Raw genomic sequence first — 24671 nt, forward strand, 5'->3', positions numbered from 1 at the left:
TACAGTTTAGGTATACATAACGCCCACAGATCTCTTCCCTCATAAAAAGGCCTAGATAGCTGGGCAGTGGTGGTGCTCACTTTTAATCCCAGCACTCGGGAGGCAGAGGCATGTGGATCTCTGTGAGTTCAAGGTCAGCTTGGTCTACAAGAGCTAGTCTTCCAGGGCCATCTCCAAAGCAACAGAGAAACCCTCTCTGGGTGGAGGGGGGATAAATAAATAAATAAATAAATAAATAAATAAATAAATAAATAAATGGCCAAGGTATTTTCCATAATAGTTCCTGTCCATCTCTGGTTCTGAGTCTCCTGCAGCCCCCATTCCCCTGCCCCACTACTCATCGTGGGTGGGAGTGGCTAAGACATCCAAAGGCAGCGTATGACTCCAGGGACAGAGGGTGGTCCCCACACACCGTGTGCTTACCAGGGCTGGTGGTCTCCTCACGTTCTGCTTCGTTCTCGCTCCGGCCACAAGTCTCATAGCCTAGGTCTTGAAGGTCCACCTGGATTTGCTTGCTGTCCTGTTTCACCAGGGAGTCACCTGTGTTTGGAAAGACACAATGGGTGTCCCAGAATATCCAGACGTCCCACATGCTCCCTCAAACCTTTTAAGGCCAAGAAGTCAGAGCCAGACTGGGGGAAAAGACTTTCTTGGACCCGGATGGGAGAAGATAAAGCCTGCCATAGGGAGCAGGCATTCTCCCCACCAGGGTGAGCCCATGGTTGCTATGGAGAGGCTCTCTTCTGAAAACTGAGGCTTAGTTGAGACTAGACACGGCAAGTCAGGAATTGCATGTACCATGTCAGGAAGCTCCAGCAAAGTCAGTAGTCCCTATATCTACAAAATCTTAGCATCAATGGAACTAAAGTGCTTAAGAGTCTTGAGACATCTAGCCCTGCCCTGTCCAATAAGGTAGCTCTTATTTACCTGTGGTTCCTCTTTATCAAACTAAGCAAAATTCAACTTTCTAAGTTCACGTGCCCGATATCTATGTGAATAAGGAGCACCCCTACCAATGCGGCAACTCCCTTAGAGAGTGCTGATTCTATAGCGACAGCAATGATGGGATTTTGAAGAACGGAGGAAAAAGAAAACCCATAGTGTAGAGAGCCAAGTCAGCTTACTGACGGCCCTGGAAATCAGCAAGCCCGGATGTCAGTCTGCTTCAGTCCTTGATTTTCACCCTAGCTTTAAAGATGTGTTTATTTTCATTTTACATGCAATGCATGCTTTGCCTGTGTGTACCTATGTGCACCGTGTGCATGCCTGGTACCCTCGGGGGCCAGAAGAGTGTTGAACGCACTGAACTGTAGAGGGTGTCTCGGAGGTTGGGGAGACACCTTGTGTGTTCTTGGAACCAAACCGGGGTCTTCTGCGAGAGCAGTAAGTGCTCTTAAGCACGGAGTCCCCTCCAGCCTCTCCACTGTAACTCTGAAACCTTCCCTTCCTTTATTTTACATCCATCTACAGATCGGAGTAAAATGCTCACACACAGGTCTCAGATTACAGTTGTGGCTGAAGCGTTTACAGGGTGGGGCAGAAAGATAACATCTGAGAACCAGGTGACTTCATGGGGAGAGGACCACGAGCTGGTGACACTCACTGAGGATGGTCTTGTACTTCTCCAGCTGGTTTGCCTGGGCAAACACGGTGGCCTCTGAGATGAGCAGCTTCTCCTGTAGGTCTTGATACCTTTGTCTGCACTGGGCCAGCTGGGAACGCAGGTGCTTGGTGGACCCTGGGAGGCTAAATTCTGCCTGGTGCCCAGAGTCTTGGGCCCGGGGCTTGTTCTCCAGCTGTGAAAGGGACCAGCACAAGGATCAGGACACTCTGAGGTTACCCTCCAGGTGGTGACAGCCCCCTCTCTGTCGGAACGCTGTGGGCTGCGTGGATTACGTGTTTGCCATGGCAGTTCTCATGCCGTTTGGCAGTGCTCTGCTTTCCGGCAGCTTCTGGAGAGCAGGGAGAACACTATATTTATCTTTCTCTCTGCGGTACTGTAGCACACTGCCAGACAAGTCTCTCGAGTGGCCTGCAGTAAACATTTACTCAATCACTTAAAAGGAAGAGGCGGAAATCTCCACTCCACCCTCTCTGCATTCCTGTCTCAGGGGCCCTTCTCAGAGAAGCCTCTGGATCCTCCATTTCACGGAATCTAAGGCAAACTCCTTTCTTCAGCAGGGTCTCAGTGACTTCTCAGGAGGGCATGAAACAGACACTTCGGGAACCTCTGAGGGAGCAGCAGTTCTAAGAAGATTGCATTGCACACCATTTTGCCTGGGCTCCGTCAAGACCAGACCATCCCGATAGAATAGCGGTTCCATCCAATGAAAGGTCACTGTGTCCGAACACTCTCCCCCACACGCCGAGCACCCGGAGAGAAGACATCAGTTCACAGCCCACTGCTGGCACAGTGTGTAGTTTGGAATTAAATGCTCAGAAACACCTGTTCAACGGTGGGGAACCCTGAATGGATGTCTCTGATTACAGCATCCTGCTTGGAGCATCAGGGCATCTGCCCTCAGTACTCCTTGACCCACAAAGCAGGCCAGTGTAACATAAAAACTGAATCCCCCAGCAACCCTTCTTTGAGTTTCTCGCCTCGCCCCTGCCCTCACTTACTTGGTGGGCCTCCACTGAGATGGCTGCCTCAAGATTGAGGCTCTGAGGTCTGGGACCAGGCCTTCTGGTCACGTTCTCCGGCTCTTGGTGCTGATGCTTCCCAGGGGAAGGCAGGCCCATGTTCATTCTGTCGACCTCCTTGGCCAGGCGCACAAGAAGCTCCGACATCGTTTTGCTGTGCCCTTCTGAGCCGCTCAGGACCAGCTGCTCTTTGAGGAGGTTGATGATGTTGTAGGCACTCTTCAGTTTTCCCTGGACTTTCCTGAACTCAGCCCGAAGGCTGCTCTCATCCAGACCCCCTTTGGCGGCCACAGTCTCCACCAACACCTCGCCCTTCTCCTTGTCTTCCTCGACCTCCCATCCATCAGACATGACTTCTCCCATCTGCTCTTTCAGTTCTGCATTCTCAAGGCAGAGGCTCAGCATGGTGTTCCTGTAAAGAACGTAGAATGAGTGGCTAGGTTTGGCCAGGCTTATAGTTCTTCAACGACCTTTTCACCCACATCTTAGCTCGCGATAGACTCGGAGATCACACGTGACTCTCAGAGCCCTGTAACAAGTGTCATGCATGCATGAGAAGACCCAGTGGGGGAGTGTGGCAGAATGACCTCATAACGCATGATTCCATTGCCATCTGATGGCAGCATTATTAAAAGATCATAAAGTAGACTCCCCAGTCTATTTTCTTTACTTAGCCATATAGTTTCAAATGCTTTATTATCCATTACTTCTGGAATACACAAAACACTTAAAATATTAAGTTTTGACTTTAACAAAAATAGATCCCGCATATGATAAACCTGCTATTGTGGGTTTCATTGTTATATTACTTATTACCGGTTTTAAATCACTGAGTGATAAACTGGGGCTCAAAATGCCAAAAATAAATAATACTAATCAGAACTGTAATAAGAATGTAGTTATTTAATTATTTGCCATATTTCTTGTCCATGCAATAGGGCATAACACAGAGATGCTGTGTCTACCCTAGTCATCCTGTATTTCTGGGACCGCCACATAGGACGGTCCCATAAAGCATCCCCATGTGTTGAAGTATTGAAACAGGCTAGACTAAGAACACCGAGATAGGAGATAGACAGACAGACACACACACACACACAAATTCACATCCTAAAGAATCAGTACTCGGCTGTGCAACTAGACTGGGTTTCTCAGAATCCTAAAGTTTTGGAGTTCCAAGCAGAAGCTGTTAGGTGTGCATTAATGAGAGAAAATCCTTTGGAACATTGAAATCAGAGATTTCCAAAGGAGAAAAGGGTATAGGTCTGTTCCCAAAATTAGCATGTAGGAAGGAGCAAAAGGAAGGTGTATAGAGAAGAGTATTTAGTTAGTTTTCAATCTGTCTGTTTAAGGTCAAGCCTGGTGTTTTACACTATAAAGTAACGAGAGTCAAGCTTAACAAGGGGCTGAGTGTTGGGGATAGTCTATTTTCACACCAGTGTTGAAGACTGAGTGGAGGATTAAACAGCTCAGATTCTCAAGTTAATAGCTATATGGAAAAATGAGAATAACCTACAACGTTATCTATACATGGGGTATATAGAAAGAGATGCTCTATTCCATGACACCACAACTAAATTCACACACAGAAAAGCCTAAATAAACTTATATTTTAACTGAGGCAAAACGTAAGGAAAGAATCACCATGACAATTCAACATAAAGAACTGATACCTAGAATGATAACAAGACTGAATAATAATTGTGTGTGCTTGCACGGATGAGTGTGTGTGTGTGCACGCGCGTGTGTACGCATGTGGAGGCTGGAGGCTGACTTCTGGTGTCTTCCTCTATGAATGTCCATCTTGTCATTTGAGACAGGAGATCTCACTGAAACTCTATAGTATCAATGTGTTTTTCAGCCTTTTTTTTCCTTTCAAAAATCCCCTTAGAGTCAAAGTAGTCAATGAATCAGTACTTGTAATTTTTATAATTTTTGTGAGACAGCAAAGATTATTAAAGCTGCAATTCCATGATTCAACCGTTTGCACTTCTTTTTTTTTTTTTTTTTTTTTTTTGGTTTTTCGAGACAGGGTTTCTCTGTGGTTTTGGAGCCTGTTCTGGAACTAGCTCTGTAGACCAGGCTGGTCTCGAACTCACAGAGATCCGCCTGCCTCTGCCTCCCAAGTGCTGGGATTAAAGGCGTGCGCCACCATCGCCCGGCTCCGTTTGCACTTCTGAGAGGGGTTGAATGGAGGTAGACAAGGCTGTGTAAATCACCCCCCTGCCAAAGCCTCTCCCAGGTCTCTGTGCAGCAGTGAAGCTTCCTGGGTCGGTGATTATGGGACTTGACCCAAGAGGCTGTACCCACACGATTGAGTGAGATTCCGTCCACACATATGCATCTGGGCAGTAATACTGATCAGATACCGACTTAATAGCTGATAATTTAGTAACAAAAGTGGCCACCACTGTCTAACACTATGAACACTAATACTCTCTAATACTCTTCTCTAAAGACGATATAAAAGCAGTAAGGCATGGAGTCTATGCTGTGGATCACCCTGGGGCAGCTCCGATGCCTTGGATGGAGCAAGGTGAGTCCTTGGCTGAGGTGGCTTATCATCTGCGAGCAAGTTGGGACTCACCTGATGTGAGACACGGAGGAGAACCCGGCTTCTTCCATCTGAGCCTTCAGCTCCTTCAGTTCCGCCTCGGCCTTTCTCTTCTCCTCCAAGTGCTGGCGGACTTCAGCCCTCAGGTGGAGTGTTTCTTCCTGAAGACACCTGTTACCGTCCCCTCCTGCTGGGGACGGGGGCTGGAGACATACGTCCTGGGTTTCCATGGTCAGGCTTTTCTCCAAAGACGCCTTGATGAGCTGAAAGAGAAATGCGGTGTAATGAAGGGGACCCAGGAACACAGGCAAGGGCGGCTCCTGATGAAAACAGAAGACAAAACTGAATGATCCCCTCTTCGAGCCAGTCCTAAGGGCCCTGAAATGGATTTGGGAACTGAGGACCCATGCAGTGGGTGGGGAGGGCTTGCCGTCGGAGGAACAAGAGAATCCAGAGAGGGCGAGACACACACGTGCACACATGGAACAAAAGAATCCAGAGAGGGCGAGACACACACGTGCACACATGGAACAAGAGAATCCAGAGAGGGCGAGAAACACACAGAGACAAATGAAATTTAATCTGGTCTAGTGGACGCCAATATTGTGGTGCTTCTCTTCAGAGAGCCATGGAGTCCCCTAAAAGTCTGCTTAAGGTCAGGATGCTTCGCTGACCCTAGAGCGCTAGAGCCTCGACTGCGAAGATCATGGCTTAGGATGCCAGGACTCAGTGGCTAAATCCGTGCCTGTTGGGGTGACACTTTGTTTGTGATCTAACAAATAAAGCTTGCCTGGAGATCAGATTGTAGAGCTGGCCACTAGTTAGCCATAGAGGTCAGACAGTGGTGGTACACACCTTTAACCTCAGCACTCAGGAGACGGAGGCAGATGGATCTCTGTGAGTTCAAAGCCACCCTGGGCTACATGAGATTGATTTGGTCTAAAAGAGAAACTGAGCCAGACTGTGGTAACTCACACCTTAAATCCCAGTATTGGGGTGCCTTTAATCCCTAGGGAGGTGGACACAGGAAGATGTATGTCTGGGCAAGAGAGGAATAAGGTGGAAGGAGACAGGGGCTCAGGTCTTCAGTCAGAAGATTCATAGAAACAGGATCATGTCCCCCTTGGTTCCGAGAATTTAGTAGAAGTAAGATCTAGTGGCTGACTGCTCTGCTTCTCCGATCTTTCAGCTCTCGCTCCCTAATATCTGACACTGGGTTGTAATGAAGACCCACGAGAATTTGTACTACAGCCTGCAACTCAGACCTCACAGAGGAGATGAAAATTCAGAACGCCTACAACCATTCCCAGAACTAAAATCATGGAGCCACAGGTAGGGCAGAGCAAGGTAGTTCCACTGACAACAGGAAAACCACCCTACAACCGCAGGGTTTGAGGCGAAGCCACTCTAGCAGACACAGAGTTTTCCTCTTTGATCACCATTCACACGTCAATGCTGTCAACTAAACTCTCTATAAATCTAAGCATGTGAGAGAAAAACAAAGGAGATTTCACAGTATCTTTCTTCTTGGGATTCTCTTGACATCGCTCCTAAATGCTTCGTTGATAACAGATTTTAAGGTGTTTTCCCAAGTGGGATGTTAGGAGTTCTTAGACTTTCTTATCATATATGCTAGGCTTATCTCTAGCTATTTCTACACCTTCAAGAGGGTATTAATACAACTCAGAATTTGGGTGTGATAACTTACACAGTGTGAGGCTATTTTAATATAAGAATTTCTTCCACCATCCTCCCTCCTTGGTTTTTGATACGGGGTCTTGCCTTACAGCTCATATTGGCCTCAATCTCGCTAGTGTTCCAGGCTGTCCTTGAACTCTTGGTTCTCCTGGCTTATCCTCCTGAGAGCTGGGCTTATGAACAGTGCTACAGCACACTTCTCAACAGGACTCTCAATGCTTCCCAGTCACACTGGCTCCTTTTTCCTCTCAGCGGTGCTGTGCGGGAGTCAGACTCAATTTCAGGCCAATTTCGACCCTCACTCTTCACCCCTCCCTGCAGGAATTTCTGTGTCATGCTGTTTTCTTTTACCTCTATTAATATCGTGAGTCACGTTAGTCACATATAAATTTATTCCATTATATACAATCATGTCCCAACTACAAAGTCATTAAAATAGTTAATGTACATCTCTATAAACCATGTAGTGGTCGCCTGACTAAAGATGATTCATAGAATTATATTTTATATATTCACTTAGGTCACTAATATACTGAACAGAATAGGACCCAGAGCAAGGTATATGGGTCAGCGATTGATAGGACAGCGTGGGTGGTCACAAAGCTGTTGGGTTTTGCTTTCCCTCATAGCAAAGCTACGTCATAGCTGTGCTGTACGTTTGTGGTAGAATGCATTCATAGCACACATGAAACGGTATTTAGTACCCCAGCAACTGAAGTTGTCAAGTGATGCGCAGCCATATAGAAGACAGTCATAGACAAAGCTACTCAGTCTTTAGACGTTCAATCCCGTCTGGGCTTTGCGAGTCCAGCAGTGACCAGACTATAGACAATGTCTGTCTCTAAGACCGCTGCCTGGTGTAGCCAGCCGATGCTGTCTCCATGTGTCCCACCCAGCAATTGTAACAAAGTAAAAGATTTGGGTATTTTGGACAGGACCCCTTTGCAGGATTATTGCCATGACCTTTACTTAACTATGTGATGTGCCGGGAATGGTGGCCCAGGCTTGTAATTCCAGCACCTGGGACACCGAGGCAGGAGAAATGGAAGCAAGGCTAGCCTGGGCTACACACAGTGAGGACATTTCAAATGCCCCCCAAATAATGAAGAGGTAGGCAAAAATGCACAAGTAAACTTTGTGATGTTACCTGTCTATGTGAACTGTGCCCAATGAACAGAACTAAAAGATTTGAATGTGAACACAAGAGTCACTCTCTTGACCTTGAGTGTTGATTTTGCTAAAAAAAACAGCCCAGCTTTCATGAGATGTCCATTGTAAGAGTATCTTCCTGTGTGTGTATTTTATTCTATTGGTTTCAGTATACCTATTTTCTGGGAAACATTTGCCTCATGAAACGCTGATGCCAGAAAGACCTTAAGATTCATTTGGTAGCTGGAGAGATGGCTTAGTGACTAAGAGCACTGACTGCTCTTCCAGAGGACCCGGGTTCAAATCCCAGCATCCACATGGCAGCTCACAACCGTCTGTATGCCCAAGATCGGACACCCTCACACAGACATACATGCAGGCAAAACACCAATGCAAATAAAAAAATAACTAAATTAAAAAAAAAAGATTCATCTGATCATATTTCTCATTTTAAAATAAGAAAAGAAATCATTGCCTATATATAGAGGTGTCCGATCTTAGGATGTGGTAATATAATCTCCGGATTTGCAGGGCTGCACTCACGGACATTCTGGGGCACATGGAGCTACAGGTTGAATGTATCCGGTAGAGGTCTGGTCAGTGTCTAACCTAATTGAATTTTCACAGCTCTGAAAGGAAGTTTTTTCCCTTACAGTTATAATTTAAATATAAAGGTATGAAAAGGGAATTAGGATCCAGACTCATTAACTTTTTACTGCCTGTGAAAAGTAAACACTCCTGTCCTTTTCCTCAGTAAACCCACGCCCAGTGCACACAGCTAGTGGGACTCCATGGGGTCCCATGTTAAGTCACACTTCTCTTACTGTTGTTTCCATGGGCCTAGCTCACTCGTGCGATTGCTTGTATACACCTTAGCCTTTTCCAGTGCTTCATGGACCTGCCTCAGAGCTGCACTTCTGCTTGAGTGGAGCTGCTTGGTTTTCAGCCTCTTTCACTTCCCAACAGTGAAGGGCAGTTTTCAGGCAATATTAAAGATATTAAGAAATCATCATTTCTCAAATAATCAAGTGTCGGTCATCATTAGGAAAAAAAACACAACCCCAAGGAGCTATCACCTCACATGTATTAGAAAGTGTTGTGTGTGTACATGTGTGTGTGTATACACATATTTACGAATGACAACATGCATGAGGTACTGAGCTCTCTCTTCAGAACAACAACAACAAAAAAAACCCTAGACAGAACTACTATATGACCACTTCTGGGTATACGCTTCAAAGGAACTCAAATCGCTAGCGAGCTGACGTCAGCATCTCTTTCCAATCACTGTTCACAAATGCCACACTGTGGAGCCGGGCTGGGTGTCTGTGGATGCACGAGTATGCTACATAGAGTGAGAAACTGTTGAGTCTCAGGAAGGGGCTCTGCTGTTATTTGCTGAGGTCTGGTGGCTATGTGAGACAAGCTCATAGAAGGACAAACACCAGCACCGTCGTCCTGCTGTGACTTATGTGAGGACTCTGGCAGAGTCGAGCTACTGAAGTAGAGAGAACGGTTGGGGCCAGAAGAGTCTGGTGTGGGGATGTGAGACATCACAAAGCTTCACACAGACAGAAGCAATAGGCTCTGAGGTCAGTTGCTCACCTGGTGAAGAGAGTTAGTACTAAGTATATTTTAAAATGACTAAGTACATCTCAGATATCCCCCGTAAAAAAGTAGGCAAGGTACAGATGTACTGATTAATTTGGCTTAATTATTTCACTGTATATGTGTATATCAAATTGTCGTATTGTACTCCATACTTTTAATTATGATTTGATAGTAAAATATTATTCTTTTAAACTAGTTTTTCTCCTTTTCTGTCAGATTTAGTATACTGATCTTTTGCATTTGAAACTTGATTCCTGATGAACTTCTCTGCACTGAAAATGTTCAGATGAACGGGGATGGCTGAATGCTCTCTAACGTCCTTGTGAACATCTCCCAGACATTTCTTATAGCCCTTACAACTCTTTGACATTGGATTTGGTAGGTAATATTTAGGGAAGATTACTATCATGGTCAGACCTGAAGCTCTCTAAGGCAAGTGACTTCCTACATACAATGAAACAAAGTTGCTTTCTTTGATTCATGCCCAGGAACACAAAGATGGGCAAATTGTGCGTACTGGTGCACTAGGGAAAGTGTGCATACGGGTGTGTTAGGGAAAGTGTGCATACGGGTGCATTAGGGAAAGTGTGCATATGGGTGCGTTAGGGAAAGTGTGTGTGTGTGTATGTGGGTGTGTTAGGGAAAGTGTGTATACAGGTGTGTTAGGGAAAGGGTGTGTGTGGGTGTGTATATGGGTGTACTAGGGAAAGTGTGTATACAGGTGCACTAGGGAAAGTGTGTATAGAAGTGTTTAGAAAGTGTGTATAGAAAATGTTAAGAAAGGAGTGTGACAGGCAAATGACGGTGTGACCTGCCTTCAATCCCAGCACTTGAGAGACAAAAGCAGGCTGATCTTTGTGTGTTCGAGGCCACAGAGTGAGTTCTTGGACAGCCAGGGCTACCCAGAGAAACCTTGTCTCAAAAAAAAAAAAAGTGTGGGGTCAACAATAAAGTTTATCTCCCGAGGATACAGTAAGGAATTGCTCACAGGCTAATCCTAAAGGGAAACAAGCAAACAAACCTTTAGAATCTGGACACATGGCAGTTATGGCAAAGCAAGCTTTATTTAATTGGTAACAGCAGAGTTACAACTCAAACCCCACAAAAGATGAAGCGAACTCACAGCAGCTTTGTATACAGTGATGCCATCCACCAAGGTTCTTCCTACTCAAAAGCTGAAAACCAGTTCTCAAGAAAAAGCGATCGGAGGAAAACAGTGCTTACCATCCAGGAGGTACACACTTCTGTCTATGAAGAGCAAAACCCTGGTCTGAAGCTTTGCTAACTTACAATTACACGGAGTACTTCCTATGCCAAGTACCAAGATAAGTGCTGTGACGTGTGGGGATGAACGTCTATTCCGGGGTGAGACTGACCTTCTCAGAGTCCAGCCATCTCGGCATGAGCTCACAGGAGAGAAGGCTGGGGAAAGACGGCTTTACAAACCAGTTTGCCCGCGAGACTTGCGGCACCAGAATAGTTAGAGCGCGGTAAGCAGAATCCAACAGCCATGGTATTGGTGTCTTCTGTTTACTCAATCTGAAGTTATTCCTGCCCCACAGCTGCTAGAGCCACTGTGTCCAGCCAACATCCCAATCTGTTTGCAAGTAGACTTCTGTTCACCCTGCAAATTCTCGCACCCAAGATCCTTGACAGAGCCAGGGAGGGGCAGAGACCTCTGAGTACTGGAACAGTGGTAAATGTGATGAAAACCACAGCCCATTAGTCGGTGAGGAGTTGGGAGAAGCGAACGGAGAAGGGGAGCTAACACGAAGCCCTCAAGGGAGGAGCGAGGGGCAGTCATGACTATGGCAACAAAAAGGAGACCTTGACAGAAAGCAAAGAAACTTATGGTACTGCCTGGTGTCCCCGACAAACTCAGGTGCTCAAGAGCCCAAAACGAGGCCAACTCCTATTCGGTTTGGGGTCTGTTCACTTGGTCTCTTCTTATCCGTTTCATGGACGTCTCCTTTTTTTCTCATGCAGGGAATGTACAGGCAGACCCAGGAACCCCCATTTTTCCACAAGCATTTTCAGTAGCCCCAAGGAAGACACCACTAGAAAAGCCCAGCCTCTTTCTGGCAACGATCCACGTTCTCGGTCACAACTTAAGAGCCACGCGCATTTAGGTGTGACTGTTGAGTGTCTCAGGACAAGGTGGAGGCACTGAGTTCTAGTGAGTGCTAAGATCACTAAGGGTGACTTAACCTGGGTCCAGGACATTGACTCCTGGGCTTCAGACATTACAATTCTGACGGTGGCTCGGTGACAAATTCTGAAGCTTGGCAGGACTCGCTATTGGATAGCCTGTCAGACCCCAGAGCAAAGCTCTTTTCTGTTTCACAAAGCTCCCTGCTTTGGAGGCATTCCAGTCCCCTGGGGGTTTCTCAGACAAGTTCTCTTGTCAAGCCAGGCCCTAGGCCTTGCTGTCCCCCAAACAGCCCTTCCATGCCTGTCTTCTGTTTTGTGTTTCAGTCAGAAAAGCCAAAGAGGGGAAGCATCCATGGTCTTGTGAGTCACAATTCTTCTGAAGCTAAAGCTACAGACAGGAGCCAGGGACACAGGTGGGTAGGAAGGGTAAGAAGCAGAAAGAAGACATAGATGTAGTAAAAAAAAAAAAAACAAACAGTAGGCTGAACAGAAAAAGAACAAGGAAAACCCGGGAGCAGGCTGGGGGTGGGTTACAAGAAAGATGTCTTCCCACTCCCAGCGCACTAAGGCTGATGGTGAGAAAGATCCGGAAAGCCTCACGCCTGACACTGACTTACTTGCTGGTGGCTGTTGTGTGCAGCCTCCTCCTCAATGCTGTCTGTGAACTCCGTGCTTGCGTCTTCAGTGTCGTCGGCTGCCGTAGCACCTGGAGGAGAGTCCAGAAGAGAAAGGTGACTCCTTCGCAGGTGGCTTCCAGACAGCAGGTACAATTACACGCTTGCCATCTACCTCTGATTTTCCCTGGGTCTTCATACTCTGGGCCAGGGGCAGGGAAAACAGAACCAAGCCTTCTCCTGTGCCAATGTTACTTTCTTCCTAATAGTTCAGCCTAGCCTTCCAAGCAAGTTCACTTTGACTGACCTGCTACACTTCCCTCTCTCCCACTTCCATGAATTCTTCTCCATTCTGTTCAGATGCTAATGTTCTCTTAACATGGCCAGACATTACTAACCTTTCTCCCATCACTGACTGCTGAGCAGGCCCCTCATTTCCTGGTATCAGGGCAGTTCCTCTCACGCTCTTTCATGGTTGGTTGAGCTGTCCATAAGGGGACATTATCTCTGCGGAACTCACCTCTGAGGTCTGTGTCTCACAGAGGTCAGGATGTGAGGTATAGGATGACCCAGGGGCTTTCTGATTCCTCCCTATAACTACGCCCCCCCTCCACACCTCTCTCAATCTATCTTTTGGGGCCAACATCCTTTGCCTGGAAGATTCTCTGTACTGTTCTGCTCGAACGGCATGTAGTCTCACCCTTTAATCTTCCAAAGATGGACCTGTCACCCTAGGGCACAAGCATCTATATCCTGCTGTAAGGGATAAGAGGTCAAAGTGAGTGGTCTGGACAAAGGTCCAGGATGGTGCTGGGCAAGAGAAACTTCATTGAGGATGGCCTCTTTTCGTGCCTGCACTGCTCAAGAGGAAGACTTTGGTCAGTAGTTTACACTTACATGGCCGTATGTGGCTAGTGACTACTATTCAGGATGGCACAAACATGTAGCATTAAAACTGATTATAGTCAAAGTCGGTCCATGCAATTCTACATTAAGAACTGTGACTCACATTACTGATTTTCCCCCCTGAGAACATCATGGAATATATATTGTGACACTTTTGTATCTCATGGAATTTGCCAGGTTAGGGAACATTAACGTCTAGTTCTAATCCCATTACAGCAACAGCCCATTAAAATCTTCTAACTATGGGGATCAGGGAGATTCTGTGATTTGTCTCAGGTTACATTGCTAATTCTGACAAAATTTGGGCCAGTAAATCAAGTGTCTGAACTCAGGAGCCACTGTTTCTTATGATGGAGAATGTGATTACTTCTTCCAAGACCAAAGAACTTCCTCCTGAGCTCAGATACTCACAAATGAAATCTCAACATGAAGAATGAACATTCACAGCTAGAGTGGTCATACTTCTTACCCACCTCAAGAAAGCCTAAATTACTCCTATTCAGCACGTCAAGTAGAAAGTGGGCAGCTCACATCTACCTTTCAATTCTACAGTCTGTGCCAGGGCATTTGCAATGGCTTGCTCACGTCATCAAAGAACTAGGGGGTGGGTGGTAAGTGTGTTGTCCTAACGGCTTAAGGTCCTCAGTCTTCACTGTGACTGCTGCTGTCCCTTCAGGGGTGAGCAGGATTCTCTGCAGTGAAACCACTGACCAGGAGGCACTCAGCATCTTCAGACTCCACCTGCCCCCAGCGTACAGCAAGACTTTCCCACTACTCCCTTGAGGGTCAGAACCATGTCTCTCAGGGTCCCGGTTAGAGGGGAACGAACATGATCCCTGAGCCCGAGTTTCTTTGGAAGCCTGCTAGAACCAAGATGCTAGGTCACTGATGACTTCTGTACCATATTATACTTATTTTTGGAAAATTTGTCCCTGTCCAACAGTAGAGATGACATTTCTCTCCCTGCAAAGAAAATGAACGTCCTCTCTGAGTGACAGATGAGGAAAATAACTTTCCTCACTACCCCCCTTGGAGCTGGAAAGCGACTCTGAGGGTCAGGAAGCTCCATGAGGACAGCATTCCCATATCCTTCCCTCTGGGCTGTGGGCTGCTCCATGCTGCTTCCGTATCCCTAAGCCATCTCTGCCCTGGGTTACAGGAGTTAAACTGGGGGGCTTTCTGCTGCCAGAACCACATTTCTACTGCTCCCTCTTTAAACCACTGGAAGGGGACCGGAGACCTTGCTTCTGGTTGGGTCAGAAATTACAGACAAAAGAAGAATATCCCCACCTGCCCCAACTGTCTGTTACTTGGAGGTTTTGTTTCTGTCTTCCTTAATGGAGCTGAGGGCTACTCTGCTTTTGCTGAAACTAAAACGGCTGGAAAATGTGTTTGAGAATGAAGCCGAAAACCAACAAAGGGATAGAATGAGTATGTGGTCTCGACAAGGTCCTATTTGGAAGTGACCACTAGACATCCCTCTTTCTGTTACAACTTCCATTTTCTAATGAATGGAAAGAATTTTTTAGGGCTGGCATGTGACTCAGCATTAATAGTATTTGCCCAGCAAAGCCTTAGGTTTGATCCCAGGCACCACTCAAAACCAGGCCTTGGTGTCACACGTCTGTAACCCCAGTACTTGAAGGTGGAAGCAGGATCACCAGGAGGTGAAGGTCTTTCTCAGATACAGAGTGAGTTTAAGGCCAGTGAGACTCTGCCCCTCTTCTGAGAAAAACAAAAGAATTGTATTTTGTGAAGGGTTCCCTTCTCTAACCCTTTTGCCAAGCAACAGAAGACTACTTTCTTAACTATCATGGGATAGTTTAACTTTTTAGATGGAAGAGACTCAACACCTTTAAAACTGATCATAGGCTCATTTCTGGTAATGTATGAGATTCTCTATGAGCTAGTATCTGCCTGTTTCCAATAACCTTGCTTCTCTGAGATGGAGTTTTACACGGGAGGACATAGACATGACGGGAATATTATCAGACACTGAGTCCTCGGTGGAGGCCCCAGTGTGGCTCTGAAGCACACGGAATGGAGCTGACGCCACGTGGTCCATGGGTAGTTAGTTGTCTTCTATCAGCTATCTGATTTTTACAAAGTACACAGAAATACAAGAACTCTCTAAAAGGAAGCGAAATTCGTGAGCTGAGAGTGTTCTTATCCGTGAGGCCGACACTCATACGTCTGTAGGGTCTTTCAATTGAAGATGGCGAGGTGACAAAGAGCGTGGACTCCGGTGCCAGAGCATCTACTAGAACCTGTTTTTGTCACTAGCTGTGTGACTTTAATCAGGGTTGGTAAAGCTATCTGTTCCAGGCAGCTGCCGCCAACTTCAAACGACTTTGGACTTGAAAGCGTTTGCTGCCGCTGTGTGCTTAGAGCAGCGCCTGGCGCGCTGTGCAGTCAGTAGGCCTTACCCCGCAACAGTATCGTTTTGCTATTGCTGGTGAACAGAGGAGGTCCTTGTGCTAGCAGGTTCAGGGCTAGCAAGGCTGAAGGCCACAGAATCTAACTAAATACAGGCAGCAGAGCAAAGGGTTAATCCTGATAGCATTGGCTTTACCTGTCAGTCTTTCCTCCTGAATTCCTGCTTCATAGGACCAGAAGGAAAGTCCTGGCCATCAGGGATTCAGGGTGATCCCTTCTGGAAAGCTGCCACTGCCATCATCAGATTAGAACTGCCTTGAGATGCCACGATGCACGAATAGCTTTAAAGGAAACTTTATACGCTTTCCTTTTAATTCTTAGTCATGCGAAAACTGGGTAGGGTCAAGGTATTCTCCCCAAATTCTACCCTATGGCTATTATTTCCTTAAGTTATTTATTTATATGTGAACAGCAACTTCGAACATGGCAGGGCTCACAGGCAACTTATCTTGAAAATAGATTTCAAGAGTTGAAGCTCCCAGTCTGAGTAAGCTTGCAGGCCAGTTCTTTCCCAGAGGAAGCCTTCTCCGGTCTATCTTACTTTCGTCCCCGGGAGCTCTGCCGTGTGTTCAATATCGGAACACTCACATTCTCACCTCACGAACCAGGTCTCTCTGGCTCAGTAGTCTGATGCTGGGTGAGACTCAGAGACAACAGTTCTCTCTATAAAGCTTCAGTTTCCTGTACGTCCATTCCCTTCAGGACTGTATTCACGTCAAGAGACGCTACATTCTCCTTAGACAGTGGAGCACTTCTGTCTTTCAAATGCAATGTTTCCTAATGGCGCGGTCCAGTGTGGATATCATTAAGAAGCTGTGCTAAGTGATGGGAAAGTAAATTATAATCTGAATGACTTTCCAGGGTACACAATCTCAATAGGACGTTAATGTCTACTTCCCCAAAAGATGGCTTATTCCAGGGTTCACCCATCTTAAACTGCCCCGGACATGTATAAATTAGGGCCATCCTGGGAAGATTAAGCTCACAATCTGTCCTATAAAGTGATTCTATCATGTCAAGGAATTCTCCGTTTATGGTCTTTTCTTCATTTCATTAAAGACGGCGCTGCCCACCGCAGCCACTGACCCTCAAATTGGCCTGCATTTACTACTTTTCTTCAGTAAGGAGAGCAAGTACAGATGTTTAAGGCTTAGCAAGCCAATTTCATGATATGGGGAAGTACTATGTTGTTTCTTTGGTCCTTGGGAGGATAAAAAATTCAGATTTCCTCTTCTTTAGTGAAATATGCATGCATGGGGTCTGGCTTTGACTTAGAACTTTAGTACAATGATAACAGACTGACTCCTATAAAGGAAAAGAAAAAGAGGATGAGCTTCTTCTATCTTTCCTCCTAAGTCTTTAAGAATGAAACCAAGTAGCTTCTGTTGGCCTCTGATACTTTTATTGGATCAGTAACAAGTTTTGGTGTGTCTCAACTAAATTAGCTGATTTCCCAACACACATATAAAAAGCACAGGGTCCACAGCACAGATATTTACAGTTTCACAGTACAGTTCCATGAAGAATGAACTTAGAGAAAATGAAGCAGCTTATTTGGTGAGGAAAGTCCTGGAAGGAAGTGAGGGCCAAGGGTCTGATCTTGCAATGTGCACTTCTTTCTTCATCTCAAGTTGCTGTGAATCACCCTTCCTCAGTACCCCACAAAATTTCACGTGACGAAAGCAAGCAACATTGCTTTCATTACCAAATAACACCTTGAACTCAGGGATGCGTGGCCTACAGAGCACACGTGTCTACGTACATGCTTCTGAGGGGTTTAGGGTGGACAGTCACTCTCTAGTGCAGTGACAGACAGCTGCACAAAGCAGGCCCGTGCCACTAACAGTAAACCTACCGGCCTCTGTCAAAGTTTAGAGAGCAGAGCCCATGTGTCTAACAGTCCTGCTCCCCAGACCATATTGGACCAGACGTTTTGTGATACTCTCGAACATTCTATTTTATTCTTTCAGCTTTAGCATAAGGAAGGCAGTATAATAGAGACTTTAGCTTCAGGAATTTGATTTCAAACAACGAAAAAGGAAAATAACATGAGTGTATCACTCTGTAAGTTAAATTATTCTTACCTGACATCTGGTAAAACTTGTTGGACATACAGTTTTCGATTTCCTTTGCATTTCTCATTCTCTGTTGGTGATAAATTCTAATGCTAATTTTTATCAGGAAAACGCATCCTGGCTTGTGCGATTATATAGGAAAAAATGAAGACTTACCTTCTGTCAGTACTCAAGAGTACATAAAAGGTAATATGTTTATTTTCTAATTCTAATTATTGTTACAAATGGCAAGGGAAGCCATTTCAATTCAAGTGCGGTGAGATCTGAAACTCTTACCCTAGAGAAGTCGTTGCCATGTTCAACCTACTCCTGCATCCTCGGCTTTACTCTACTGAAGTGGCCCAGGTGGACTTTACCCTTGCGGATGCTCTTCTCTAGAGTATAAATGGGTCTCTGCTACCAAAAGGAGCCTCTGTCTAAGAGAAACGAGAAAATATGTGCTTGCATCTCACAAGATGCTAGTCTCTAAACAGGAAGTCTAACCCCCTTGGCTCTGCTAGGCAGTCTTTAAGCGCAGAGTTACGGCATGGTTCTAAGGACACAGGAAGTCTTTCCCCTTCTCCTGCAGGCCACCGCCAATGACCCTTGCTGAGGAGACAGCTGAGGGTTTTCAGGAGTTTTAAATGCGATGACTTTGCAACTTCTATAAAAAGGAGAAAATTGCCGCAGGAGTTCTCTGTGTAGTAAGCCTGGTTTTTAGAACTGCAGCATTGGAAGGAATGCCTGAACAATGGGCTCAGAGCTCTGCAAGGACAGCTCGAGGAAAACCAAAGCAGGAAAGTGTTTCCAGCTTGGCTGAACTGAGGAGGTCAGGCAGCCAATTCAGTTTTACTCCGAGAAAGGGGCAGGTGGCGGTGCAGTATGACCTGCCACTTCCTCCCTCACCCTGAGATTCCAATGTGAGGTCAGAGACGAGAGAGAGAGCTGAATCAACTTTCTTGAGCTGTCTTGAAGCTGTAAGCGCAGCCCTTACAATCGATACTGAACTAGGAGCACAAACATACACGTGGTAGCGCTGTCTCCTCCACAGATGCCACTTCCGTGTAAACCCTGTAAGTCCCATCTACAAAACCCTCTGAGGAGACTCTTTATGCCGGTGGAAATCCTCCCCGGGTTTTGATTTTCTTTGCTCCTTAATAGGTCTCTTGCTACCTGTAATATAGCTGAAAGCTTTCCCCACAATCAGCAGTGGTAAAAACATTGCTGCGTCTATACCTGAACGAAGAGCTGTGGGTAAGGAGGCAGATGAGGCAGAAGTCGGGGAGATACAAAGCATACATCGTGCCGAAGTAGGGTGGCATATTAAAACAGCTCAACTGTTCCTTTCCAGAAATTATAACTTGGCTGAATTGCTTTAAAAAAAAAATAGAACATCAGAAAGATGTTGAGCACTAGAAGCCTACCAACAATCGGATTTCAATATGATTTAAACCTGTGGTAGAGGTTGTAAGCTCAGTGGGACAGCATCTCACTAGCATGTACAAAGTTCTGGGTTCAAGCCCCCAAATCAAATATACAGCAACAAAAAAGTCTAAGGGGAGAATTTGGAGAAAGTATGTCAGAAGGACTTTCATTTTATTCCTTAACCAAACTTTCTTAGAACACTTTTTCAACTCAATAGTTCCCCAAACTAGATTTGTCTACTTGACCCATTAGAACCATTACTCTGCAGATTTTTCCCACGATTTAAAAGGAAATCTGAGACAAATGAAATCTATCAGTAATGGATTTTCCTAAATTAAAGTTCAATGCTTCTAAGTAAGCAAAGCCCATGGGAAAACCTACTTCGTGATTTTTCTTTCAAGGAAGTTTTTATTGAAGCACAAGCTTCTACAAGTACATGGCACTTTAAATCTAAGTTTATTGAAAGGTTCTTAAAAGTCCCGACAAAGGCAAACAAATACAGCTAAGAGTCTGTGCTCCTACAGAGGAATGAAGATTCGAACACGTGAATCCAATGACAGGAATGACATACAAAATCACAGTACCATCCACCTGGGGCTTACACGCGACAATTCAAAAGAATTGTGTTCAGTAACCAGATGACAAATCACTGCACAAGCTTGTGGGCCCAGCACATTCTCTCAAGGCAGCACAGTCCCCAGCCTCGGTCTAGCACCAAGGCCAGAAAGTTAGTACCAGATTTCAGTCACATTTATGGAATCAATAACCATTTACCCGTCTATCAACCTGCTCTTGTTAGAGGTTGACAGATGGACTAATTATTAACAGACATGGATCACTGGGAACCCTCAGAACCCAAGAGTCACCTACAGTTGAAACTTAATAGCAGCTTTGCAAAACCTTGTTGGTCTAATAGTAAACACATTCCTAAAAGCCCTGTGATGACGGACAGACTAGTCTTTGACTGACGTGTCTATAGCTCAGTTCTATTTCCCTCTTCCCTATTTGCTAGATACATGAAGTTTCATGCAGGCAGGCCTTAAAATCTCTTAAAACAAGGGGACTAAGAAAATCGCCTGGTTCTGCTTACACAAACATCCTTTATCTTTCCTATCAAATGATTCCTTTCCCCCCTGTTAAAACTGAAATAGCACATCTGTTATAAGGAAGGCCATGCCTGTCAATCTTTGTGAACTACTTCACCAGACGATTCCAGGGTGTTTCTCTGGTCGAATACTCTCCCCCTGTCCACTTCAGGCTGACTGATGCGCATCTGCTACAGACATAGCTGAGGTGACGGAATCTCGGAGAGAATTCAGAATGTAACACAGCAGCATGGCAGCACATGGATATAAAGTGCCAGGGCAAAAAGGAAGGAAAAGGAAAAACCATGTACTCGGTCTAGCTTCGGAAGGGGACTCAGTCTTCCTTAGGGTGCTGGAAAGCCTGAATTATGTTCCCTCAGTACCATCTTCAGAGGAGCTGAAGCCTTAACTTCTCCTCTAGGAAATCCATACTTTCCGCAGTAGGAAACCTCATGGTGCAGAATCCACAGCCCCTGTGTGTAACCTGTTCCTTTTCATTTTCCTGACATGTAAGATGCTAGAGACGAAATCCGAAGCTCTCTTTCTCTATCTGTTTTGTTGTTCTAAGAAAGTAGAGGTGGTGACTGACTCCTACACGCGGACCTCTGCTCTTCCTCCGCACCCAGAGAACTCCTTCCTCTTGTGTGAGGACATACATACATCGAGCAGGGGTAAGGAAAGGACACACCTGTGTCACCTCCAAACGAGGATCTAGAAACAGACTTTTCTCTGATGCTAGGACACAGGAAAATGCTGCTTTAAAGGGTACTGACAGGTGGGGGAGGTGGCCATGCCTCTAATCTAGCACTCTGAAGGCAGAAGCAGGTGCATCTCTGTGAGTTCAAAGCCAGTCTGGTCTACACAGCACATTCCAGGCCAGCCACAGTGAGACCCTACCTCAAAAAAACAAACAAACAAAACACCAAAACCCAAAACAAAACGAAACATGGGGGGAGGGTGGGAAACACCACATAGATTACTATCTTTCTCCCTAGAGAATTCGGATTCGGAAGCTCTCCTCTAAAGTCGTGTTCTGACTAAAGGCCACACCTGTGGCTTGCAGAAGCCCTAGGCCAGTGAGGAACAAGAATGTTACAGACTTTTATAGACTAGAACTTAAAGTCCTCTAATCTGATCTCATCTGTGACTCTCAACAGTCAACTCTGAAGCAGCCTTAGAGAGCAAGATTTAATGTAAACACCTTTATGGTCTCTGCTCCTTAACTTAGCCTAAGTCCACTCTCCTGGTTTTGATTATCCTTAGTACGGCTACACCTCTCCCTAAAGCCCCTCTATGAACTCTCAATCTCTCCCTAAACTTGAAACTTACTCTATTTCTTTATTTGGTCAAAAATTGCTTTCAGAGAGCAGGATTTGATTGGATGGCAAAAATAATACACACACATGCATTTTATGACATGATACGGGACATGTGGAATGGGTGGGGGGGGGAAATTTTATTGGCCTGTGGAAGGGGTAGAGGAATGAGCAGAGGCTAAGGGAAGGGTGAGTGGCTATGGGAAATTAAAATGGAATGATCTAGGGTGTGCAGGTATCCTTCATGACCTCCATGTGTAACGGAGACAGCAGCGCAGTGAAGCTCAGGGGCACTACGGTGACTTCCCTTTGCAGGAGCCGCGAGTGACCACAATCCTACCATTAGTAAGTCACCACGCTTTCTGTTCAGTCAGACACGACTTTCTCTGGTTAGTGTGAACAGGGTTCCATCCCGGGCTGCAGTGTGACCCAGTGCCAGTGCTCAGAAGGCATGCTTGTGATGAACTTGCACACTTTCCAGTTCCCCACCTCCAATGGCGGCCAGGCTCTCCAGTCTGTTTAAGCGCTCCAAGCTTCTTCCGAGAACTTCTTCTAGCCGACTGCGTAATGCCTGGGCCCCTTCCAGTTCCACCTGTAGAGTTCGGTCTCTCTCAGAGCTGATTAAACATGCCACATGGAAGGAAAACGGGTTAGCCATCAAGTATAGGAGTCGGCAGGTTCCCAAAGAGTCGTCTATGATGCTTGGGTCACCAGACTTTAACTGGTCTCAAAGGCAAGGGTTAAGTGAACAAGTGTAGTCTTTGTGCGGCACCTGTGTTCGCTGCTGGAGGATATGCAAGGCCTGCACCTTTATGTAAAGCTGGTCCCACACAAATATATAGCACATCCCTGCCCCAACAGAAGGGAAATGTTATGTGAACTGCGCCCTGCATGAGCTGAGGGCTGGAGAGAGCTGTTTTCGCATCTGCACCAGACAGGCAGTGCTCCAGTGAAAGCAGTTCAAAGGAGGGGCATTCCAGATGTTCACGGCAGCACCAGAAAGTAGTCCTGCCACCTTCCCCTGCTTTCCCTTTCCTAAGGTGGAAAGAAAGCACTTCTAAAGCCAATGAGAAATTACGGGAAACTGAATAATAATAATAATAATAATAACAATAACAATAATAATAATAATAATAATAAATGTAGAAAAGACAGAGGCCAGGAAGGAAGGCAAGAGAAAAGTGGAGGTGCTCTGAATGAGTCATAAAGATATAGCAAATGTAAATTAAAATTGAGAACTATGATGATTCTGGGTGATTCCACCACCATAGCAAATACACGTTTTCTTTTTTTTAAAGATTTGTTTATTTATACAGTATTCTGCTTGCATGTATGCCTACAGGCCTGAAGAGGGCACCAGAGCTCATTATAGATGGTTGTGAGCCACTATGTGGTTGCTGGGAATTGAACTCAAGACCTTTGGAAGAGCAGCCAGTGCTCTTAACCACTGAGCCATCTTTCCAGTCCCATTCTTTGTTGTCATTAACCTAGTGTTAGCACACTGACAGCCTTACTGTTCATAGAAGAGCAGGCTTCAGCAGAACACAGCGCAGAAATGGAAAGGAGCCCACAGAGAGTGCTCAGTGTACACAAGGCACTGCCATACCCCGACCTGTCTTCTCGGGTAACCTTTGCAGTAACAATGGGAAATCCCATTTCTAATTTAAGATTCAGACACCGAGGCTCAGGTCAAGCCATACAACAAATCACAAGGTGGGTAACTTCTTATTTCCTCCTTAGTATTATAAACATCTATGTATCGTTATAAACTTGATTTTTTAAAAAAGAAAGAAACAGAATGAGAGCTGAAGGTAAGTGAGCCAGGTGGCCCCTCTCTTACTTCTCCGGATGAGCATGGAACTTGACCAGGCTGCTGTACAGCTGCCTCTCGGCTTGCAGGGCCTCGTTGAGCCGACTCCGTTCATCTACCAGTCCTTCCAGCATCAGCAGCAGCTAAGGAAGAGACAGGCAGCAATGTGGGAAGAGCAAAGTGAGCCACAGAGCCACAGGAAATCCTGAGAGACAAATCGCGGGATGAGCGTACACGGTGACCAACTGTCAGTGTATCGCTTCAGCTTTAACGGCTTTCAAATCAACATTACACTTCTAAGCATAAACTATCAGTCAAGTTCAAACATGGGAGCGAGAACTGAGGGAGGGAGAGGGAGAGTCTAGAGAAAGGGAAGGGTCTAAGATGGAAGGATGCAGGAAGGATGGATGATAAGACAGAAGCACCGACAACTTAGCGCTCTTTCTGAAGCCCTTTTACTCGGTACTCACTGAGCAGCTCCAGGCTGTCGCACACGCTGGTCTAGTTCTAGAGGAAAGCTTAGGAAAGACACTCCCCACCCAGAGCCGTAAGCCATGCTGAAGATGAGCCGTAAGAACGTGTAGCCAACAGAGAGAGCAGTCAGGAGTGCCAGACTGGAGTGAGGTGGGTAGAGAGAGGGCCGTGCAGACAGGTCCACAGGCGAGACACACAGACTTTCTGAAGACTCTGCACCGAGGAGCTTAGATACGGGGTTGAAGCTACAGAGGGACCTGTGTCCCAAGAACTCACCTGTTGTCTCTGGTTTCCTGAAACTTCCTGACCCTGGGGTTCTACTGAAGCAACTTTTTCCCGAAGAAGTAAGACCTCTTGGGTCAGACGTTCTATGGCTGGGATGTCTTCAGGGTCGACGAGCTGCATTTGCAGGTCCTAGAAAAAATACGAGCAAACATGAAAACTGTGATGACGTCACACAGCAGAGTGGCAAGGGGCAGATCCTTCTGCTCTAGTTCAAGGTCAGAGAATTCAGTATCCTGTGAGAGGATGCCCTACAGCTAGCTGAGGCACACACTATTCCAGGTTTTGAAAGGTTCTAAAAGACCTTTATGAGGTCTTCTTTGATCTGTATGTTCCTGGTCAGCGACTCCAAGTCAGCAGCCTGCACCTGCAGCTCATCCTCTTGTACAGCTATCATGGACTGCAGAGCAGACAGTTCTATCTGTGGAGAGAAAAAACCAACAGGAGAGGAGAATGCTGTCTC

General features: G+C 45.9%; 1 protein-coding gene across 17 annotated transcripts in view; it reads right to left on the reverse strand.

Moving 5' to 3' along the window:
- LOC130889281 (myomegalin-like) overlaps nt 1-24671 on the reverse strand; it is a 205545-nt gene that overhangs the window by 27431 nt on the left and 153443 nt on the right. For 16 of the 17 annotated variants that reach the window (XR_009058540.1, XM_057792880.1, XM_057792879.1 and 13 more), the window contains 9 exons: nt 24513-24629; nt 24203-24340; nt 23483-23595; nt 22132-22259; nt 12424-12512; nt 5231-5460; nt 2623-3055; nt 1604-1796; nt 424-540 (listed from right to left, as the gene is read on the reverse strand). Coding sequence is in view for 16 of the 17 variants with exons in the window: in XM_057792880.1 (XP_057648863.1) it covers nt 424-540; nt 1604-1796; nt 2623-3055; nt 5231-5460; nt 12424-12512; nt 22132-22259; nt 23483-23595; nt 24203-24340; nt 24513-24629 (1558 nt within the window). In the remaining variant the exon portion in view is untranslated. Of the gene's footprint in view, nt 1-423; nt 541-1603; nt 1797-2622; nt 3056-5230; nt 5461-10749; nt 12195-12423; nt 12513-22131; nt 22260-23482; nt 23596-24202; nt 24341-24512; nt 24630-24671 lie in introns of those variants that run through there. The other variant, XM_057792881.1, reaches the window with a different exon arrangement.

Source organism: Chionomys nivalis, chromosome 18 (genome assembly GCF_950005125.1).
Source record: "Chionomys nivalis chromosome 18, mChiNiv1.1, whole genome shotgun sequence".
Taxonomy (NCBI): Eukaryota; Metazoa; Chordata; class Mammalia; order Rodentia; family Cricetidae; genus Chionomys; species Chionomys nivalis.